This window comes from Neoarius graeffei, chromosome 3 (genome assembly GCF_027579695.1).
Source record: "Neoarius graeffei isolate fNeoGra1 chromosome 3, fNeoGra1.pri, whole genome shotgun sequence".
Taxonomy (NCBI): Eukaryota; Metazoa; Chordata; class Actinopteri; order Siluriformes; family Ariidae; genus Neoarius; species Neoarius graeffei.
The window spans coordinates 44,087,714-44,104,013 of NC_083571.1; the positions used below are offsets into that span (position 1 = coordinate 44,087,714).

The window sequence follows — 16,300 nt, forward strand, 5'->3', positions numbered from 1 at the left end:
TTACAATTATGTAGTTAGTGGCTTGGTTCGTGATATTACAGCTATTAAGAATAACCTACACATAGTTATGGCCAAGGTAATCTTGCTGATATTTACCTTTTAATAATATATCTTTTCAGTTGAAAAATTAATACTTTGTTACTATTAAGGTATCCATAATTTAGGTTAATTTATCCAAATTATACATATGTATTTATGATATATGCCTACACAACAACTATATTTATATAATAGGAGGGAGAGCAAGCCCCAAACCATCCTAAATTATTATTATTAAATTGTAGAAGTCTGGGAGGCTTGCTCCTCATACAGTTATCAACTTGGGGTCAATCTAGCATGTTTTAAATCTGAATTTCTTGCGTTTGCTTACCTCAAAGTGTCCACAGATCATGCACAGACTTATCCATTATATCCACAGTTTTTTGCCAAGTCTCACACAGGTTTCTTTCAAGTCTACTGTTGGGCCAATAAATCATAAATAAAACAGCTCAGATTTGTTTGTTTAAGTTGTTTGCCACTCCACTTTATTCTCGTGGGTTCACATACCGCTGCCGTTATTTCCCCCTGATCACGAGTTTGTTGGTCTTCCAAAATGGCGCAGGGTCTGTTTACTTCCAGTTTCGGGTGACGTCAGTGAAAGGGGTCTATACGTTTGGGTTTGAGAGGTCTGTCTGGCATCTTTCCCACCATCTGATCCAACTCATTACCAGGCCAAGTCTCTCTTCACCCGAGTGTCCAAGACATATGGCCACAGGTCTGTTGATATGACTACAAAAACTGATCATCAACCTACAACCTAGAGTGCTCTGGTACCAACTGTACTTACGAACACCCTTGTGCTCAAACATGGTGTTGGTTATGGACAGACTATGCCTAGCACTGAAGTCCAATAACAGAGCACCACTCAGGTTCAGGTTGGGGAGGCTGTTCCTCCCAATAACACCCTTTCAGGTTTCACCGTCATTGCCCACATGAGCGTTAAAGTCCCCTAGCAGAATGGCAGAGTTACAAAAAAGCCTCTAAGAAGGCCAAATACTCCAAACTGGTGTTCGGTGCATAAGCACAGTGCATGTGCCTCACCTTGAAGCCTCATGTGCCCCTTTTCCACCAAAGCAGTTCCAGGGCTGGTTCGGGGCCAGTGCTTAGTTTGGAACAGGGTTTTCTGTTTCCACTGACAAAGAACTGGCTCTGGGGCCAGAAAAACCGGTTCCAGGCTAGCACCAACTCTTTGCTGGGCCAGAGGAAAGAACCGCTTACGTCAGTGTGTGTGTGTGTGTGTGGGGGGGGGGGGGGGGGGGGTGGAGTTGTTAAGACCAACAACAATAGCAAGACCGCCATTTTTAAGCGACAAGAAGCAGCAGCTGTACAAACGCGAAGTCATCCATTATTGTTGTTGTTGCTGCTGCTTCTTCTCCGTGCTGTTGTTGCTTCGATGTTCGCGCCAAGGTTTATGCAAATGCAGCGACGTAACTGATGTATACAGTGACGTAATGACGTGGCTCCCCTTAGCACCCCGAGCTATGGAAAAGCAAACTGGTTCTCAGCTGGCTCGCAAGTTGAATGAGTTGTGAACCAGCACCGGCCCCGAACCAGCCCTGGAACTGATTTGGTGGAAAAGGGGTAATGGAGGCAACTCTCTCATCCACCAGAGTAAACTCCAACATACTGGCACTGAATCAGGGGGCTATGAGAAAACCCACACCTGTTCGCCACTTCTCATCAAGGGCAACTCCAGAATAGAGGAGAGTCCAGTCTCTCTCCAGGAGTTTGGTTATGGAGCCCATACCACGCATTGAGGTAAGCACAACTATATCTAGCCGGTACTTCTCTACCTCCCACACTAGCTCAGGTGCCTTTCCTTCCATAGAGGTTATGTTTCATGTTCCAAGAGCTAGTTTTGCCAGCCAGGGATCGGATCAAAAGTAAAAAGTACAATATTTGCCTCTGATATACAGTATAATGCAATAGAATTGTATGCATGGCAGTTTCTTCAATTTCGAAGCTCAATGGGAAGGCAGAAACATCCTGCCTGTGCTGCGTGTTTTTTGAAGTGAGAGTCAGCATGTGCAAGCCAACCTCACTCTTTAGGCCTGGGGGCTTGTCCACAGTGGCTCAGCAGGCTGAGGCGACCAAGGTGACCAATCAGGCTGTACCATTCATGCGCACATTCACACCTATGGACAATTTAGAGTAACCAGTCTTTGGACGGTGCCGGAAACCGGAGTACCCGGAGGAAAACCACACAGATATGGGGAGAACATGCAAACTCCACACAGAAAGGCCCCTTTGAACCCGGAATCTTCTCGCTGTGAGGCGACAGAGCTACCCACTACACCACCATGCTGCCCGGAATAGAAGTATAAAATTGCAAAAATTGGAAATACTCAAGTCAAATACAAGTATCTTGAATTTGTACTCAAGTACAGTAGTTGAGCAAATGTACTTACAGTCCACTACTGATTAGAACTAGAGATATCCAGGCTTTCGTCTAAACCGGGGAACGGGGCGCTACGCCCCCTTACCGAAATGCCGATTGAACCCCAAGTCACACTTAGGCCATGCACTTGTATGCTACTGCACAACATGCAATCTTTCTCAAAATGATCTTTTCTCCGTGAAAACATCCCAGCAACACCACGTGACAATGTGTCTGATCATCAAATATGTTATAATTACTCCAAAAAATATTCCAATCATATTAGATACACTGCCAGACGGTGCAAAAACAATCCAAATTGACGTTTTCCAGACTGAGGCGCGATGTTGTTTACTTGTCGCGGCTGCTCTCGTGAGATTTGACATGGGTTACATACAAGGTCAGGTGACTTGTAGAGCGAGATTTCTCTAGACTGAATGACCTTTCACCCACCGGCGCGGGAGTTTTTGACAGAAGTAGTTTGCGAGTTGTTTTTGTTGACACTTGGGCATTTAAAGATGTCATCCTGCGGCACGAAATGGAAGAAAGCCAAAGACTGTCCGGGGCAGAAGAAGATTACTTTTCTTTTTCAATGTTGACAATTTGTTACAATTTCCCTGTCAGATAGCCTCAGAATGTCCCATTGTAGCCTCAATTTTTCAAAGGCTTCGCATGGCGGAGGGGGGGACGGACAACCGGCACCATCCCCCCCAGTCGCTTCACACCCTCACCATGGTGAGCGCCCTCATACGTGTCCACGTGGGTTTCCTCTGGGTGCTCCGGTTTCCCCCACAGTCCCTAAGACATGCAGGTTAGGTTAACTGGTGACTCTAAATTGACTGTAGATGTGAATGGTTGTCTGTGTGTCGGCCCTGTGATGACCTGGCGACTTGTCCAGGGTGTACCCCACCTTTCGCCCGTAGTCAGCTGGGATAGGCTCCAGCTTGCCTGCGACCCTGTAGAACAGGATAAAGTGGCTAGAGATGATGAGATACACACGCTAGTGTGTGTGTGTGTGTATATATATATTACACACACACACACACACACATACATACACACACGCTAGTGTGTGTGTATATATATATATATATATACACAACCCCGATTCCAAAAAAGTTGGGACAAAGTACAAATTGTAAATAAAAACGGAATGCAATGATGTGGAAGTTTCAAAATTCCATATTTTATTCAGAATAGAGCATAGATGGCATATCAAATGTTTAAACTGAGAAAATGTATCATTTAAAGAGAAAAATTAGGTGATTTTAAATTTCATGACAACAACACATCTCAAAAAAGTTGGGACAAGGCCATGTTTCCCACTGTGAGACATCCCCTTTTCTCTTTACAACAGTCTGTAAACGTCTGGGGACTGAGGAGACAAGTTGCTCAAGTTTAGGGATAGGAATGTTAACCCATTCTTGTCTAATGTAGGATTCTAGTTGCTCAACTGTCTGAGGTGTTTTTTGTCGTATCTTCCGTTTTATGATGCGCCAAATGTTTTCTATGGGTGAAAGATCTGGACTGCAGGCTGGCCAGTTCAGTACCCGGACCCTTCTTCTACGCAGCCATGATGCTGTAATTGATGCAGTATGTGGTTTGGCATTGTCATGTTGGAAAATGCAAGGTCTTCCCTGAAAGAGACGTCGTCTGGATGGGAGCATATGTTGCTCTAGAACCTGGATATACCTTTCAGCATTGATGGTGTCTTTCCAGATGTGTAAAGCTGCCCATGCCACATGCACTAATGCAACCCCATACCATCAGAGACGCAGGCTTCTGAACTGAGCGCTGATAACAACTTGGGTCGTCCTTCTCCTCTTTAGTCCGAATGACACAGCATCCCTAATTTCCATAAAGAACTTCACATTTTGATTCGTCTGACCACAGAACAGTTTTCCACTTTGCCACAGTCCATTTTAAATGAGCCTTGGCCCAGAGAAGACGTCTGCGCTTCTGGATCGTGTTTAGATACGGCTTCTTCTTTGAACTATAGAGTTTTAGCTGGCAGCGGCGGATGGCACGGTGAATTGTGTTCACAGATAATGTTCTCTGGAAATATTCCTGAGCCCATTTTGTGATTTCCAATACAGAAGCATGCCTGTATGTGATGCAGTGCCGTCTAAGGGCCCGAAGATCACGGGCACCCAGTATGGTTTTCCGGCCTTGGCCCTTACGCACAGACATTCTTCCAGATTCTCTGAATCTTTTGATGATATTATGCACTGTAGATGATGATATGTTCAAACTCTTTGCAATTTTACACTGTCGAACTCCTTTCTGATATTGCTCCACTATTTGTCGGCGCAGAATTAGGGGGATTGGTGATCCTCTTCCCATCTTTACTTCTGAGAGCTGCTGCCACGCCAAGATGCTCTTTTTATACCCAGTCATGTTAATGACCTATTGCCAATTGACCTAATGAGTTGCAATTTGGTCCTCCAGCTGTTCCTTTTTTGTACCTTTAACTTTTCCAGCCTCTTATTGCCCCTGTCCCAACTTTTTTGAGATGTGTTGCTGTCATGAAATTTCAAATGAGCCAATATTTGGCATGAAATTTCAAAATGTCTCACTTTCGACATTTGATATGTTGTCTATGTTCTATTGTGAATACAATATCAGTTTTTGAGATTTGTAAATTATTACATTCCGTTTTTATTTACAATTTGTACTTTGTCCCAACTTTTTTGGAATTGGGGTTGTATATATATATATATATATACACATATATATATACATACACACACACACACACACACACAAACACACTAGTGCATCTCAAAAAATTAGAATATTGTGAAAAAGTTCAATATTTTCCATCAGTTATTTAAGAAAGTGAAAATGTTACTGTGGCAGTGGGGGCGTGGTCAAGCGTCGGTCTGTGACCAGAGGGTGGAGTCAGGGAAGGTAAGTGGCAGAATCACTACACCTGATGTGAATTAACCTGTGTTTGTGTGTCTTCCCAGGAGCCGCGCCCTATTTAAGGAAGAGAGCGAGAGCAGAGCGGGCTCTCTCCCAACCAGAGCACGTGTGTGTGGCGTGTGTGTATAGATTGATCCAAGTATAGTTAAGGCTGAAAAGCTTTAATAAACGTGTTTGTGAACTCAGTTCTGGCCTGCCGTCCTTCTGTGCTCCACCCACCCATCTGAGTTGCTACATTGGTGCTGAAACCCGGGACGGAGCGCAGGAGAAAACAGCCCCAGGGAGTCCTCCCCTTTCGCCGAGCTGGTCCATGCCCTCGCCACGGCCCAGCAAAGCCAGCACCAGGCACGAGTCGCCCTCTGGAGGGAACAGGAACAGCGGTTCGAGGCCCTGATGCTGGCTCAGCAGAAGGAGCGACAGGCGTTCCAGCACCTCCTCGCGTCGGCGGGGTCCACTGCCGCGGGACCGGGCCCCTTCACCCTGACGAAGATGGGCCCACAGGACGACCCCGAGGCCTTCCTCACGCTCTTTGAACAGGTTGCAGAGACCTCAGGGTGGCCGATGGAAGAGGTTGCAGAGACCTCGGGGTGGCCGATGGAAGAGGTTGCAGAGACCTCGGGGTGGCCGATGGAAGAGGTTGCAGAGACCTCGGGGTGGCCGATGGAACAGGTTGCAGAGACCTCGGGGTGGCCGATGGAACAGGTTGCAGAGACCTCGGGGTGGCCGATGGAACAGGTTGCAGAGACCTCGGGGTGGCCGATGGAACAGGTTGCAGAGACCTCGGGGTGGCCGATGGAACAGGTTGCAGAGACCTCGGGGTGGCCGATGGAACAGGTTGCAGAGACCTCGGGGTGGCCGATGGAACAGGTTGCAGAGACCTCGGGGTGGCCGATGGAACAGGTTGCAGAGACCTCGGGGTGGCCGATGGAACAGGTTGCAGAGACCTCGGGGTGGCCGATGGAACAGCATGCGGCACGCCTCCTCCCCCTGCTAACGGGACAGGCGCAGCTGGCTGCGCTACAGCTCCCCGCCGACCGGCCTACGCGGACCTTCGCTGGGCTGTCCTCCAGCGTGTGGGGCGCACCCCCGAGCAACAACAGCAACTCTTCCGCGCGTTGTGCTTAGAGGAAGTCGGCCGGCCGTTCACGTTTGGCCAGCAACTCCGGGATGCCTGCGGGCAGTGGTTGAGCGCCTACAACCGCGACGCCGAGGGGATCATTGACCAGGTGGCGCTGGAGCAGTTCATCGCGTATCTACCAACCTGAGCTGCAGAATGGGTCCAATGCTACTGCCCGGCGTCGCTGGATCAGGCAATCAAGCTGGCGGAGGACCATTTGGCAGCTGTCCCGATGGCAGGACAGCAAACAACCTCTTCTCCCCTCTCTCCCCCCCCGTGTCTCATCCTCGCCCCGTCCCCCCAGCGGGGAGGCGGGGGCCGGCCCTACCCCAGCCGGCCCAACCCCAGCCGGCCCACCGCACGCGCAGGGCCCTCCCGTTCCTCCCGTCTGTGTCCGTCTCTCCCCCCCAGGTGAGTGAGCCCCAGAGCACCTGTGCAGAGAGGGAGCCCGGGCCGGTTTGCTGGCGCTGCGGGGAGCCGGGCCACCTCCAACAGCAATGCTCGGTAATGGAGGTGGGCGCGGTGGTTCGGATCCCCGACGCGCCAGGAGTCGCCCTCGATCGGGCCGGAGCATATCGCATACCGGTGAGTATCCAAGGGGATACATATCAGGCGTTGGTGGATTCTGGTTGTAATCAGACCTCAATCCACCATAGCCTGGTGCAAGACGAGGCATTGGGGGGAGCACAATTGGTGAAGGTGTTGTGTGTGCACGGGGATGTTCACAGCTACCCTTTAGTGTCAGTTCACATTCTGTTTCAGGGGAGAAATTTATAGTAAAAGCAGCGGTTAATCCTCGCCTCACCCACTCTATAATTTTGGGGACTGATTGGCCGGAATTTCGGGAATTAATGAGTCATTTAGTGAAGAGTGGGTCCTGCCATAGTTTAACGGGGGAGGTCCTGGTGTCGCGTTGGCGGGAGCAGCTGTCACAGAGCCGTCTACATCAGCTCCGCATCAGAGTGAGGAGCCGCCGGCCCCTCCTCTCTCTCTCGGGGAATTCCTCACGGATTTTGCGTTAGAGCAGTCGCGAGACGAGACTCAGCGGCATGCATTTGACCAAGTGAGAGTAATTGATGGTCAAATACTCCAGCCAAACGACACCCCGTCCTTCCCCTACTTCGCGATTATGAAGGATAGATTATACCGAGTGACGCAGGACACTCGAACTAAAGAGCGAGTCACGCAGCTTTTGATTCCGAAAAGCCGCCGGGAATTGGTATTCCAGGCAGCTCATTTTAATCTCATGGCTGGACACTTAGGGCAGGATAAAACACTAGCCCGAATAATGGCCCGGTTCTATTGGCCAGGGATTTGCGGCGATGTCCGTAGGTGGTGTACGGCGTGTTGCGAATGCCAGTTAGTAAATCCAGGGGCCATTCCAAAAGCGCCTTTGCGCCCTCTGCCGTTAATCGAGACCCCGTTCGAAAGAATTGGGATGGATCTCATCAGGCCATTAGATCGGTCAGCACGAGGGTACCGCTTTATATTAGTTCTGGTGGGCTATGCAACACGATACCCGGAAGCAGTGCCTCTTCGCAATATCTCAGCACGCAGTATTGCGGAGGTGCTGTTCCGCGTTATCTCCCGAGTTGGAATCCCGAAAGAGATTCTGACTGACCAAGGCACCGCGTTTATGTCACGTACACTAAAGGAACTGTATAGGTTGTTGGGTATTAAGCCGATCCGCACCAGTGTTTATCACCCACAAACAGACAGTTTAGTTGAACGGTTCAATTGCACCCTCAAAAATATAATTAAAAAATTCATAAGTGAGGATGCACATAATTGGGATAAGTGGCTCGAACCCTTGTTTTCAGTGCGAGAGGTCCCACAAGCCTCCATGGGGTTCTCCCCGTTTGAATTGTTATATGGGCGTAAGCTGCGCGGCATTCTAGATGTGCTGCGGGAAAATTGGGAGGAGGGACCTTCACAAAGTAAAAATGAGATCCAATATGTTATTGATCTGCGCGCAAAACTCCACACACTCGCCCACCTAACTCAGGAGAATTTGCGGCAGGCCCAAGAATGACAAACCCGCCTGTACAACAAGGGTATGCGCCTCAGGGAGTTCGCACCAGGAGATAAAGTACTCGTACTGTTGCCCACATCGAGCTCTAAATTAATCGCCAGGTGGCAAGGACCCTTTGAGGTCACACGGCGAGTCGGGGATGTCGACTATGAGGTGAGGCGAACGGACAGGGGTGGGGCGTTACAGGTGTACCACCTCAATCTGTTAAAATGTTGGAGCGAGGAGGTCCCCGTGGCGCTGGTGTCGGTGGTTCCTGAGAAGGCGGAGCTGGGGCCGGAGGTTCAAAAGGGAAAATTGGCATCACCCACCACTCCGGTCCCCTGTGGAGCCCACCCCTCACTGACCCAGCTTGCGGAGGTCACCCGGTTGCAAACAGAATTTTCTGACGTGTTCTTGCCCCTGCCCGGCCGCACCCACTTCATAGAACACCACATTGAGACGCCCCCGGGGGTGGTAGTGTGCAGCCGCCCTTACAGACTGCCCGAACACAAGCAAAAGGTGGTTCGGGAAGAACTCGAGACCATGCTCGAAATGGGCATCGTCAAGGAGTCCCACAGTGACTGGAGCAGCCCGGTGGTCTTGGTTCCCAAGGCCGACGGGTCGATCAGGTTCTGTGTCAACTATAGGAAGGTCAACACGGTGTCTAAATTCGACGTGTACCCAATGCCTCGTATTGATGAGTTACTCAATCGACTAGGCACAGCTCACTTTTACTCGACACTGGATTTAACAAAGGATTATTGGCAGAGCCCCTTGACTCCATTATCCCGAGAAAAAACGGCCTTTTCCACACCATTCGGTTTACACCAGTTTGTCACACTTCCTTTTGGGCTGTTTGGGGCGCCCGCTACGTTTCAGCAGCTGATGGATAGGGTCCCTCACCCCCACGCCGCCTATGCGGCCGCCTATCTCGACGATATCATTATCTATAGTAATGATTGGCCGAGGCACCTCCAACATCTGAGGGCCGTCCTTAGGTCGCTGAGGCGGGCGGGCCTCACAGCCAACCCGAAGAAGTGTGCGATTGGGCGGGTGGAAGTACGATATCTGGGCTTCCACTTGGGCAAAGGGCAGGTGCGTCCCCAAATTAACAAGACAGCGGCAATTGTGGCCTGCCCGACGCCCAAGACCAAAAAGGGGGTGAGACAGTTCCTGGGGCTGGCTGGCTATTATCGTAGGTTTATACCTAATTATTCGGAAGTCACCAGCCCGCTGACTGATCTCACTAAAAAGGGGGCACCAGATCCGGTCCAGTAGACGGAGCAGTGCCAGCAGGCTTTTTCTGAGGTAAAGGCTGCACTGTGTGGGGGGCCACTGTTACACTCCCCTGACTTTTCTCTCCCTTTTATATTGCAGACGGACGCGTCGGACAGAGGGCTGGGGGCTGTTTTGTCCCAGGAGGTGGAGGATCGCCCAGTGCTGTATATAAGTCGGAAGCTGTCGGGGCATGAGGGGCGCTACAGCACCATAGAGAAGGAGTGCCTGGCCATCAAGTGGGCGGTCCTCGCCCTCCGTTACTACCTGCTGGGACGCCCTTTCACCCTCTGTTCAGACCACGCGCCCCTCCAGTGGCTCCACGGCATGAAGGATGCCAACGCGCGGATCACCTGTTGGTATCTGGCACTCCAACCCTTTAACTTCAAGGTGGTCCACAGGCCGGGGGCGCAGATGGTTGTGGCGGACTTCCTCTCCTGTCGGGGCGGGAGTCGGCTGCGGGCTAGACGGCTGCCCGGCCTGAGTCGGGCGGTGGGGGTATGTGGCAGTGGGGGCGTGGTCAAGCATCGCTCTGTGACCGGAGGGCGGAGTCAGGGAAGGTAAGTGGCAGAATCACTACACCTGATGTGACTTAACCTGTGTTTCTGTGTCTTCCCAGGAGCCGCGCCCTATTTAAGGAAGAGAGCGAGAGCAGAGCGGGCTCTCTCCCGACCAGAACACGTGTGTGTGTGTGTGGCGTGTGTGTATAGATTGATCCAAGTAAGGCTGAAAAGCTTTAATAAACGTGTTTGTGAACTCAGTTCTGGCTGCCGTCCTTCTGTGCTCCACCCACCCATCTGAGTTGCTACAGTTATATATTATAGACTCATTACACAAACTAAAATGTTTCAAACATTTTTCTATTTTAATTTTAATCAGTATGGCATACAGTACAAAAACATTTAAAAAAAATCTCAAAATATTAGAATATATTTCTTTTCGAGTTTGAGTAAAACAGTATGAACACAGTGTATCTCTCGGTCTAGTTCAGTACACACAACCACAATCATGGGGAAGACTGCTGACTTGACTGTTGTTCAGAAGATGATCACTGATGCCCTCCACAAGGAGGGTAAGCCACAAAAGGTCATTGCTGAAAAGGGTGGCTGGAAAAGGTGCACAAGCGACAGGGATGGCCGCAATCTTGAGAGGATTGTCAAGAAAAGCTGATTCAAGAACTTGGGAGAGCTTCACAAGGAGTGGACTGAGGCTGGTGTCAGTGTATCAAGACCCATCACGAACAGACATCTTCAAGAAAGGGGATACAACTGTCGCATTCCGAATATCAAGCTACTCCTGAGCCAGAGACAATGTCAGAAGAAGTGTCTTATCTGGGCTAAGGAGAGAAAGAAATGGACTGTTGCTCAGTGGTCCAAAGTCCTCTTTTCAAATGAAAGTACATTTTGCATTTAATTTGGAAATCACGGTTCTAGAGTCTGGAGGAAGAGTGGAGAGGCACAGAATCCAAGGTGTTTGAAGCCCAGTGTGAAGTTTCCACAGTCTGTGATGATTTGGGGTGCCATGTCATCTGCTGGTGTTGGTCCACTGTATTTTATCAAGTCCAAAGTCAACACAGCCATCTACCAGGAGATTTTAGAGCACTTCATGCTTCCATCTGCTGACGAGCTTTTGGGAGATGCTGATTTCCTTTTCCAGCAGGACTTAGCACCTACCCACAGTGCCAAAACTACTACCAAATGGTTTGCTGACCATGATATTACTGTGTTTGATTGGCCAGCCAACTTGCCTGACCTGAACCCCATAGAGAATCTACGGGGTATTGTCAAGAGGAAAATGAGAAACATCGGACCCAAAAATACAGATACGCTGAAGGCCACTATCAAAGCAACCTGGGCTTCAATAACACCTCAGCAGTGCCACAGCCTGATCACCTCCATGCCACACCGCATTGATACAGTAATACATGGTAAAGGAGCCCCAACCAAGTTTTGAGTGTATAAATGAATATACTTTTCAGAAGTTGGACATTTCTGTATTGTAAATCCTTTTTTTGATTGATCTTAGGGAATAGTCTAATAATTTGAGATACTGGATTTCTGATTTTCATGAGCTATAAGCCATAATCATCAAAATTAAAACAAAAAAAGGCTTTAAATATTTCACTTTACATGTAATGAATATAGAATATATGAAAGTTTACCTTTTTGAATTAAATTATGAAAAAAAGGAACTTTTTCATGGTATTCTAATTTTTTGAGATGCACTAGTATACAGTGGTGCTTGAAAGTTTGTGACCCCTTTAGAATTTTCTATATTTCTGAATAAATATGACCTAAAACATCATCAGATTTTCACACAAGTCCTAAAAGTAGATAAAGAGAACCCAGTTAAACAAATGAGACAAAAATATTATACTTGGTCATTTATTTATTGAATGAAAATGATCCAATATTACATATCTGTGAGTGGCAAAAGTATGTGAACCTTTGGTTTCAGTATCTGGTGTGACCCCCTTGTGCAGCAATAACTGCAACTAAACGTTTCCAGTAACTGTTGATCAGTCCTGCACACCAGCTTGGAGGAATTTTAGCCCATTCCTCCGTACAGAACAGCTTCAACTCTGGGATGTTGGCGGGTTTCCTCACATGAACTGCTCGCTTCAGGTCCTTCCACAACCTTTTGATTGGATTAAGGTCAGGACTTTGACTTGGCCATTCCAAAACATTAACTTTATTCTTCTTTAACCATTCTTTGGTAGAACGACTTGTGTGCTTAGAGTCGTTGTCTTGCTGCATGACCCACCTTCTCTTGAGATTCAGTTCATGGATAGATGTCCTGACATTTTCCTTTAGAATTCACTGGTATAATTCAGAATTCATTGTTCCATCAATGATGGCAAGCTGTCCTGGCCCAGATGCAGCAAAACAGGCCCAAACCATGATACTACCACCACCATGTTTCACAGATAGGATAAGGTTCTTATTCTGGAATGCAGTGTTTTCCTTTCTCCAAACATAACGCTTCTCATTTAAACCAAAAAGTTCTATTTTGGTTTCATCCGTCCACAAAACATTTTTCCAGTAGCCTTCTGGCTTGTCCACATGATCTTTAGCAAACTGCTGACGAGCAGCAATGTTCTTTTTGGAGAGCAGTGGCTTTCTCCTTGCAGCCCTGCCATGCACACCATTGTTGTTCAGTGTTCTCCTGATGATGGACTCATGAACATTAACATTAGCCAATGTGAGAGAAGCCTTCAGTTGCTTAGAAGTTACCCTTTGCGACCTCGCCAACTATTACACGCCTTGCTCTTGGAGTGATCTTTGTTGGTCGACCACTCCTGGGGAGGGTAATAATGGTCTTGAATTTCCTCCATTTGTACACAATCTGTCTGACTGTGGATTGGTGGATTCCAAACTCTTTAGAGATGGTTTTGTAACCTTTTCCAGCCTGATGAGCATCAACAACGCTTTTTCTGAGGTCCTCAGAAATCTCCTTTGTTCGTGCCATGATGCACTTCCACAAACGTGTGTTGTGAAGATCAGACTTTGATAGATCCCTGTTCTTTAAATAAAACAGGGTGCCCACTCACACCTGATTGTCATCCCATTGATAGAGTCAGGTGTTTTCAAATTAACTGCTAATCCTAGAAGTTCACATACTTTTGCCACTCACAGATATGTAATACTGGATCATTTTCCTCAATAAATAGATGACCAAGTATAATATTTTTGTCTCATTTGTTTAACTGGGTTCTCTTTATCTACTTTTAGGACTTGTGTGAAAATCTGATGATGTTTTAGGTCATATTTATGCAGAAATATCGAAAATTCTATAGGGTTCACAAACTTTCAAGCACCACTGTAGGCTATACACACACACTACCGTTCAAAAGTTTGAGGTCACTTTGAAATTTCCTTATTTTTGAAAGAAAAGCACTGTTCTTTTCAATGAAGATCACTTTAAACTAATCAGAAATCCACTCTATACATTGCTAATGTGGTAAATGACTATTCTAGCTGCAAATGTCTGGTTTTTGGTGCAATATCTCCATAGGTGTATAGAGGCCCATTTCCAGCAACTATCACTCCAGTGTTCTAATGGTACAATGTGTTTGCTCATTGCCTCAGAAGGCTAATGGATGATTAGAAAACCCTTGTACAATCATGTTAGCACAGCTGAAAACAGTTGAGCTCTTTATGGCCCTGTCACAGTATAGCGTTTTATTCGACGTTTGGTTGCGTTTTTAAAAATTTGAGAAACGCCGGGGAACGTCGACGTTCTTCAAATTAAGTTTCTAGGTCAACGATGTTGTAACGTTCTTGTAACGCTTGGGTAACGCTCAGCCAACGTTCCCTCAGTGTCAGGCGACGTTTGTGGTCGAAAATAGCAGCAAAACCTAGCGTTCTCATAGCGTCCACAGCGCTTTGATAGCGTTATCATAGCGTTTGGGTAGCGTCTGCCTTGCGTCCAGGTAACGTTCTCGACGTTTGTCCAGCGTCTAGCTGACGTTCTCGACGTTTCCACAGCATCTGCCTAGCGTTCCTGTAGCGTTCGAGTAACACGTGGAGCGTTTGTGTGACGTTCCTGTTACGTTTCGCCAACCTGCGGCTGGACGCGCAGTATAAAAGGGGGGGCTTTTGGCCAGAGTGCATCACTTCCATTTCAACCACCATTTCAACCAGGTTGTTGTGATGCATGAGAGCAGCAACAGCATACTGGTGTTTCTCTTGGTCTGTCATTGTTCTGAAGTCTTCACTCTGTGAAAGTTCCAACAGGACTGTCGGTGGCCTCTGCAAGCCCCTTTAAATATATTTCTGGCAAGTGCCTGCCAAATGCTCCTGAACGCTACCAGTAGGTTACAGGCGCGTTACAAGGATGCTACATGGACGTTACACAGACGCTGGAAAAATTCAGAACGCTGACAGACGTTAGAAAGATGTTGAAAGAGCGTTACATGAGCGTTAAGAACGCTCGGCGAACGCTGACGAATGCTGAAAAACGTTGGCGACACGCTGGACAGACGTTCGATGGACGTTACACAGGCGTTAGGCAAGCGTTACCCAAGCGCTAGGCACGCGCTGGACACTCGACCCTGATGGGCCGGCGTCCGCCTAGCGTCCAGGGAACGTCCTGACTTTCGAGTAACGTTCGAGTAACGCCCGCAAACTTTTGTGTAACGTTCCTCTAACGTGTAAGTAGCGTTTTGATAGAACGTCCTGAATTTTTGTGCACACCCAAAACTATTTTTCACCCTCAACGTTCGCCGACGTCCCTTGACGTTCCCCAACGTTTGCCGACGCTCATCTAACTTTCTTGTAACTTTTTTCTAACGTTCTCGACGTTCCTCTGCGTTTCGCAACACGTTACTCGAACGCTGGTGAGAACGTCGTAGTGTGACAGGGCACTTAGAGAAGCTATAAAACCGACCTTCCTTTGAGCACATTGAGTTTCTGGAGCATCACATTTGTGGGGTCGATTAAATGCTCAAAATGGCCAGAAAAACGTCTTGACTATATTTTCTATTCATTTTATAAAATAAAATAAAAGTAAATAAATAAGATAAAATAAATAAATAAAAAGTAAATAAAAGTGTGACTTTTCATGGAAAACACAAAATTGTCTGGGTGACCCCAAACTTTTGAACGGTAGTGTGTATATATATATATATATATATATATACACACACACATACACTATATCACACATTATATATGTGTGTACACACTATAGAAGTATTATTTCTATACTACTCTTATTTCAAACTATATTAAGCCTGTAAAACTAATTCTTGGTAATTAAAACGAATATTTACAAACCTACCTGTTCAACTCTCTGTTTGAGTCGCTGATCCATGTAGCCACCACTTCTGTTCCTCATATTGTTGTCTTTACATTCAGCTAATTGCTCATTGCATTTAGTTTAGTTTATAAAGCTCTAAATGCCCTGTGAGTAATGAGCGTCAGCTAATAAAGCGTAAAATGTGGAAACAGTAAAACATTAACACATTAAACCTACATGGTTTATCACCCTTATCTAAAAGGCATTAGTTTCTAATAAAAAAAAATATATATATAATAACCATGTTTTACGAACAGAACCCTGCCATGTGAACGAAGCATTCCTCTCCTGCCTTACAAACTGTAATCTGATATAGAATGGTCCACACTGCCCCCTGCTGTACTGGAGGGCTGGAGTTTTGCCTCACTTGAGCCACCTCGTGGTGAAAAGCTGCTTCCTGACAGCAGGATCAACAATCAATAATAACTAGGTTCAAGAAAAAAACTTCAAATTTATCACCAATCTTTTCTAAATACAGTATGAACAAACAAAAAAACATCAAAAGTTATCGTAAAAAACATTAAAAGGTAAATAATATTTTATAATATATTTCTGAAAAAATAAACATTGACAATGTCTAAAATTCTATATTATGAGCATACTGTAGTACACTCAGCAAAACTGAACACTGGATATTACGCAGGAGATACAAGTAAAATTCTATGTATATTTCCCAGTCGACCCAGTTGTTTCATATAAAGAAAACATACAACCCCGATTCCAAAAAAGTTGGGACAAAGTACAAATTGTAAATAAA

General features: G+C 46.9%; 1 protein-coding gene across 4 annotated transcripts in view; it reads right to left on the bottom strand.

The window, feature by feature from the left end:
* The window catches only part of nvl (nuclear VCP like), a 131,612-nt gene extending 115,774 nt beyond the window's left edge, over window positions 1-15,838 (bottom strand). For all 4 annotated transcript variants that reach the window (XM_060916860.1, XM_060916859.1, XM_060916858.1 and 1 more), the window contains exon 1: window positions 15,526-15,838. In XM_060916860.1, the coding sequence (XP_060772843.1) occupies window positions 15,526-15,582 (57 nt within the window). In that variant the 5' untranslated portion in view covers window positions 15,583-15,838. The remainder of the gene's footprint in view (window positions 1-15,525) is intronic.
* Window positions 15,839-16,300: the final 462 nt, after the last annotated feature.